The sequence below is a fragment of the Amblyraja radiata genome, chromosome 9 (genome assembly GCF_010909765.2).
Source record: "Amblyraja radiata isolate CabotCenter1 chromosome 9, sAmbRad1.1.pri, whole genome shotgun sequence".
Lineage (NCBI taxonomy): Eukaryota > Metazoa > Chordata > Chondrichthyes > Rajiformes > Rajidae > Amblyraja > Amblyraja radiata.
Window position 1 is genome coordinate 2,539,802 of NC_045964.1, and position 7,028 is coordinate 2,546,829.

General features: G+C 50.3%; 1 protein-coding gene across 1 annotated transcript; it reads right to left on the reverse strand.

The window, feature by feature from the left end:
• Positions 1–4,449: 4,449 nt before the first annotated feature.
• On the reverse strand, positions 4,450–6,192 carry ankrd9 (ankyrin repeat domain 9). Its single transcript, XM_033026493.1, has one exon. It carries the CDS (start codon positions 5,958–5,960, stop codon positions 4,974–4,976), a length of 987 nt encoding a protein of 328 aa, XP_032882384.1. The 5' UTR covers positions 5,961–6,192; the 3' UTR covers positions 4,450–4,973.
• Positions 6,193–7,028: the final 836 nt, after the last annotated feature.

Genomic DNA, 7,028 nt, shown 5'->3' on the forward strand with positions numbered 1-7,028 from the left:
TGAAGTTGATTTTCAAAGTCTACAGAGAGATTTAGGCCAGTTGGAAGAGTGGGCTGAAAGATGGCAGATGGAGTTTAATGCTGATAAGTGTGAGGTGCTACATCTTAGCAGGACAAATCAAAATAGGACGTACATGGTAAATGGTAGGGAATTGAGTAATGCAGTTGAACAGAGGGATCTAGGAATAACTGTGCACAGTTCCCTGAAGGTGGAATCTCATGTAGATAGGCTGGCCTATATAAATCACAGCATTGAGTATAGAAGTTGAGATGTAATGTTATAATTGTACAAGGCATTGGTGAGGCCAATTCTGGAGTATGGTGTACAATTTTGGTCGCCTAATTATAAGAAGGATGTCAACAAAATAGAGAGTACAGAGGAGATTTACTAGAATGTTGCCTGGGTTTCAGCAACTAAGTTACAGAGAAAGGTTGAACAAGTTAGGTCTTTATTCTTTGGAGCGCAGAAGGTTAAGGGGGGACTTGATAGAGGTCTTTAAAATGATGAGAGGGATAGACAGAGTTGACGTGGATAAGCTTTTCCCACTGAGAGTAGGGAAGATTCAAACAAGAGGACATGACTTGAGAATTAAGGGACTGAGTTTAGGGGTAACATGAGGGGGGACTTCTTTACTCAGAGAGTGGTAGCTGTGTGGAATGAGCTTCCAGTGAAGGTGGTGGAGGCAGGTTCAATTTTATCATTTAAAAATAAATTGGATAGTTATATGGACGGGAAAGGAATGGAGGGTTATGTTCTGAGTGCAGGTAGATGGGACTAGGGGAGAATACGTGTTCGACACGGACTAGAAGGTCCGAGATGGCCTGTTTCCGTGCTGTAATTGTTATATGGTTATATGGTTACTCAACCTCTGCCTATAGCTCAGACCCTCTAGTCCTGGCAACATCCTTGTAAATCTTCTCTGTACCCTTTCCAGCTTGACAACATCTTTCCTATAACATGGTGCCCAGAACTGAACACAATTCTCTAAATGTAGTCTCACCAACGTCTTATACAACTGCAACATGACCCCCAAAGTCTATACTCAATACTCTGGCCGATGAAGGCCAATGTGCAAAAGCCCTTTTGACCACCTGCGACTCCACCTTCAGGGAACTATGCACCTGCACTCCCAGATCCCTCTGCTCTACAACAATACCCAGTGCCCTACCATTCACCGTGTAGGTCCTACCCATGTTAGACTTCCTAAAATATAACACCTCACATTTTTCTGCATTAAATTCCATCAACCATTCCTCAGCCCACTTGGCCAATTGATCAAGATCCTGCCACAATTTTTCACAACCATCTTCACTATCTGCAAAACCACCCACTTTTGTATCATCTGCAAACTTGCTAACCTTGCCGAGTATGTTCTCATCCAAATCATTGATATAGATGACAAACAGTAACGGGCCCAGCTGTGAACCCTGAGGCACACCACTAGTCATAGGCTTCCAGTCCGAAAAGCAACCTTCCACCATCACCCTCTGCTTCCTTCCATGAAGCCAATTATCTATCTATTCAGCTATCTCTTCTTGGATCCTATACGATCTAACGTTCCAGGGCAGCCTACCATGAGGAACCTCATCGAATGCTTTACTGAAGTCCATATATACATTTAGAGCTCTGCCCACATCTACCTTTTTGGTCACTTCTTCAAAAAATCATCAGATTTGTGAGACACGATTTCCTACGTACAAAACCATGCTGACTATCCCTAAGCAGCCCTTGTCAGTCTAAATGCTTGTATATCCTATCCATCAGAATACCCTCTTGTAACTTTCCAACTACAGATGTTAACCTCACTGGACTACAGTTCCCAGCATTTTCCCTGCAGCCCTTCTTGAATAAAGGCACAACATTTGCCACCCTAGTCTTCAGAACTACTTACGACAACTTCGCTCTTGAAACAAGGTCGGCACAACCTCTGTGAGCTGCAGCCTAGACAATGCCTATGTCTATATGCTTTTAAAGGCAAACCTCAAGCCATCAACACTTTCATTGAGACAGAAGATGGGCTTCACACTCAAAGTTTGCATGCCAAAGTGTTTCACCAAAGTGCTCCCCATTGCCTGAAACTGTAAAGGTACATAGCAAATATCACTGACTTTCCATAACATGAAAGCCGCTACTTGGTGAAATTCACCAGTCATCAATGTGCCAAGAAACCATCTGATCAGTTGAAGAAAATGGAACTTAAAGACCAAGTCCTCAAACATGGTGAAACGATTGTAGCCTAGAGGCAGTTAATCAGACTTTACTGGACTTTATCTTGCACTAAATGTTATTCCATTTCTCCTGTATCTATACACTGTGAATGGCTTGATTGTAATCTTGTATGGTCTTTCCACTGATTGGAAAGCACACAAAAAGCTTTTCACTGTATCTCGGCACATGTGACAATAAACTAATTGATCCCCGAATTCTACATGGCTCTGAGATGTGGTGAAAGGCACCAACATTTCAGAAAGGATAAATTAAAAACTTCAACATCACAGGTTCTGAAGCAGTCTGACGGTGAAAGCCAAGTCATTTACACACTTAGCATCAAACTTCTGAAATGGAAACTCTACTCAGAGCTCCACCATGGGAAGATATTACCAGGCATATGGGGGAAAGATTAAAGAACATGCTCAAAGCTTCCTACAGAGAATTAACCTCAACCCACTCCCTTCCCACCCAACACCTAGGAATCTCTCCTTCGACCCCTCCCACAAATTCAAGGCCTCAGCTACAGACCTCTGAAGGGTATGTTGAACAATCTCTGTTCCAGGCGTACACTGGCCCTATCCCCAAACTCTATCTTTGTTGCTTTGACGACAGCATCGGTGCTATCTCCTGCACCCATGCAGAACTCATGGACTTCATTAACTACTACCAATTTCCATCCTATCACTTGGACAATCTCTGACTCCTCCCTCCCCTTTCTTGATCTCACCATCTCCATCACAGGAGATAGACTATTGACTGACGTCTATTATAAACGTACTGATTCTCACAACTATCTAAGCTACACTTTTTCCCACCCTGCCTCCTGCAAAGTCTCTATCCCCTATTCCCAATTCCTCCGTCTATGCTGTACCTTCGCCCAAGATGAGGTGCTCCATACCAGGACATCCGAGATGTCCTCATTCTTTAGAGAACGAGGGTTTCCCTCTTCAATCATAGATGAGGTCATCACACGTGTCCTCGATACCACGCAGCTCTGCTCTTGCTCCCCCTCCCCCCAGTCACAACAGGGATAGAGTACCCCTAGTCCTTACCTTTCACCCCATCAGCCGTCGCATACAACATATAATCCTCTGATATGTTTGCCACCTCCAATGGGATCCCACAAGTCGCATCTTTCCATATCCACCCCCAGTAGAGACTGTTCCCTCCGCAACTTCCTGGTTCCCTTCCCACCCAAACTACCCCTTTCCCAGGTACCTTCCCCTGCAACCGCAGGAGATGCAACACCTGTCCCTATACTTTCTCCCTCGAATCTGTCCAGGGACCTGGAGAGTCCTTTCAGGTGAGGCAGATGCTCGCTTGCATCTCCTCCAACCTCATCTCCTGTATCTGTTGTTCCAGGTGTGGATTCTTATACATCGACAACACCAAACATAGACCAAGCCAATCATTTTGCTGAACGCCTTAGCTCAGTCTGCCTGGACCTACGTGATCTCCGGGTTGCCAAATACTTCTTTGATTCCCCCTCTCGTTCCCATACTAACCTTTCTATCCTCCTCCATTGTCAGTGAGGCCAAACACAAATTGGAGGAACAGCACCTGATATTATGCTTGGGCAGCTTACAACCTAGTGGTATGATATTAATTTCTTTAACTTCAAGTAACCCTTGCATCCCCTCTCTCTCGCACCACCCCCCGCCCACCCGTCGTTGTATTAGTTTCAGTCACCCTGGTGAGCTTCATTGTCTGTATAACTCTTTACTATCCTAGCCAAAAGCCAACAATGGACCATTTCTGTCATCATTGTTACTTTTTTGCATGTATTTATTCTATATCTCTCTATCACCGTCTATATCTCTAGTTTCCCTCTCCTGATTCTCAGTCTGAAGAAGGATCTCGACCCAAAACATCACCTATTCCTTTTCTCCAGAGATGCTGCATGACCTGCTGAGTTACTCCAGGCACCCTGCATCTGCAGTTCCTTCTTACACCAAGGAATCTCGGCCCCATGACTACTCAAAGTGGCGGGACCTGCATTTTGTGTAGTATGGATGGGCAAGACAAAGATGCTGTGCAGCCAACAGAAGGCTCACTTCTTCCCTTGCATATGGGCAACCACCCCACAGCGTATGAGTAGAAGAGTCTGCGGTTTTAACCTTGTCCACATCAAACCCAGTGGAAGCAAATCACCTTCAATACAGAGGGACTGCATAAGCAGAAATCTTAAATAATAGTACTAAAATGCTCGCAATACTGATTGGAGACATATCAATCAAACGTTGTTAATCAAAACTATTTACTCTGAGTAATGAAACCCGAATGCAGATAACAATTCACATCAAAATGCATTGTATTGGGTAGTGTTTTTTTTGTCCCCAAAAGTTTGAAACAGTTATAACCCGCAGATGTCTAAAAAGTTATCGTAGCATCACCGAACTCTTCACCCAAGTTTATAATTCCTTTGTCAGTGCTCTTAAATAAAGGAGTAAAATAAAATACAGAATTCCATTGGCAACGCTGCGGAAGATACTTGACGCTTTCTAAAAGGACGTCTTTGCAACCAGTCTGTTGTGTGAATCCCTAGGAGCACTAAGCCGCACCATTTAGTCTGAAGCAGGGTCTCGGCCAGAAATGTTGCCAGTCCTCGTTCTCCATGGATGCTGCCTGACCCGCTGAGTTACTAATTCAGTGGTGCTTTTATTGTCACACGTGCGAAGTGCAAACGCAGTGACATTCTTTCCTTGCAAACAGTTTCTGCAGCAGTGTGTCTTGTAAAGCAGCAGACACACACCTCGTCGTTTCTACCATTTGCAGTCAGACGGGGCGGCCTGCTTGAAGTCCAAGTGTGTGAGCAGGTGCGAGATGGGCAGCTCGTCCAGAGCCTCGGGGAACCGCTCGGGGGCGATGGCCGCCATCACAGTCTGCATGGCTCTCATGAAGAGGGAGGGCGGGCTGCGGCCCGACAGCCACTCGTAGACATCGTGGGGCAGCAGCCGCCGCCACAGGGCGTCGTCCGCCCTCAGCTCGGCCTGCATGTGGAAGTGTGGCCGGGGCATGAAGAGGAGGAGGGTGTGTAGGCAGGCGAGGTGGGGCTGCGGCGTGTTGGGGCGGCGGTGGTGGTGGCGGAGCTGTGCGAGGAGCGTGTCGAGCGGGGTGCGGCCCTGGCCGTCTGTCAGGAGCGGCGAGCACCCGTTGGCGAGGAGCAGGGCGGCGCACTCGGCTCGAGCCAGCTCAGCCGCCACGTGGAGCGGCAACTTCCCGCGCGCGCCGTCACAGCCGCAGCAACCGCCGTAACCACTGACGTCGCCGCCGACGCCGACGCCGCACGAGCCGCGGCCGTTGAGGAGGCGCACGCGCTCCGGGCCCGCGCTCCGCAGCAGCAGCGCCAGCGCCCCCACGCGGTTGTAGCGCACGGCCAGCGCCAGGTGCGGCCCCGGCCCCCTCGGCCCAGACCCCGGGCCCGGGCCCCCCGAGCAGCCGCACACACTGAAGCTGCCGCCCGGCCACGCCAGCGCCTCGCCCGGGTGCTCCCTCAGCAAGTACTGGCCGTAGCGCCGGTGGTCGTGCACCAGCGCGTACAGCAGCGCCTCGGACGGTGAGTAGGCGCTCGCCCGCCCGCTCTCCTCCCAGTGCAGCACCTCGGTCGTCCTCATCTCCTCCAGCAGCCAGACGGGCAGCCGGTCGCGCACTGCCTGGTAGAAGGCGAACGACGACATCTTGCAGCGCTTCTGGCAGCGGTAGTCGCGGCTCGGCGAGCAGGGCTCCCAGGGCATGGCGCCGGCGGACATCACCCTCACCTCAAGCGGCTCCCACTAGCCCGGTCCCTCACTCGCTGGCTCAGTCAGTCAGTGTCCCCCGCTCGCTCGGTGTCTCAGTGGGACTTGTCTCCGACCTGTTGCCGCCAGCCGGCCGCGCTGCTCCAGCCGCTGCTTTTATAGGCGCCGACATTGGCATTGGCCACCCCCGGGTCACACACCCTCTCCCCGCCCCCGGGTCACTCACACACACACCCTCCACGGGACACACACACACCCTCCACGGGACACACACACACACACCCTCCACGGGACACACACACACACACACCCTCCACGGGACACCCTCAGCTCACACCCCACCACTCCCACATCCCCATCCCCCTGCCTCAGCTCACCTCCCTCCCTCAGTTCACAAACAAACACACACGCTCCCCCCTCCCGGCTCATGGCCAGCCGCCCCATCCCGCTACAACCTGTCAGTGCTGGTCCTGTGGCTCCACTTGCTTGTTTCTGCTGTCAACACTGCAGCCGGAGTGCGTGAACACTGCAGTCCAGTGTTTTATCATCCTATGTCCCAAAACGGAATAGTGAAGTTCTTACGTGCAGCGGCACAACAGACGTGTAGACAAACTGACACAGAGTGCTGGAGTAACTCAGTGGGTCAACAGACAATAGCAGGAGAAGGTTATTCGGTCCTTAGAGCCAGCGCCACCATTCACTGATCATGGCTGGTCATCCACATCAGTACCCCGTTCCCGCCTTCTCCCCATATCCCTTGACTCTGCTATCTTTAAGAGCTCTATCTAACTCTCTCGTGAAAGCATCCAGAGAATTGGCCTCCACTACCTTTTAGGCAGAACATTCCACAGATTCACAACTCTGTGTGAAAAAGTTTTTCCTCATCTCCGTTCTAAATGGCTTAACCCTAAAGAGCCTGTCCCACGAGCATGCGACTCCATGCAGCAAGCGTGATCTAACGTGGTCGCTTGAGCCGTACGGCCTCGAGGGGCCGGTCCCACTTCGATCGCCTGAGCCGTATGGAGTCGTGCGGAGCTGGTCCCGACATCGCGCGGGGCTCCGGAAAACTGACCGTGTTCA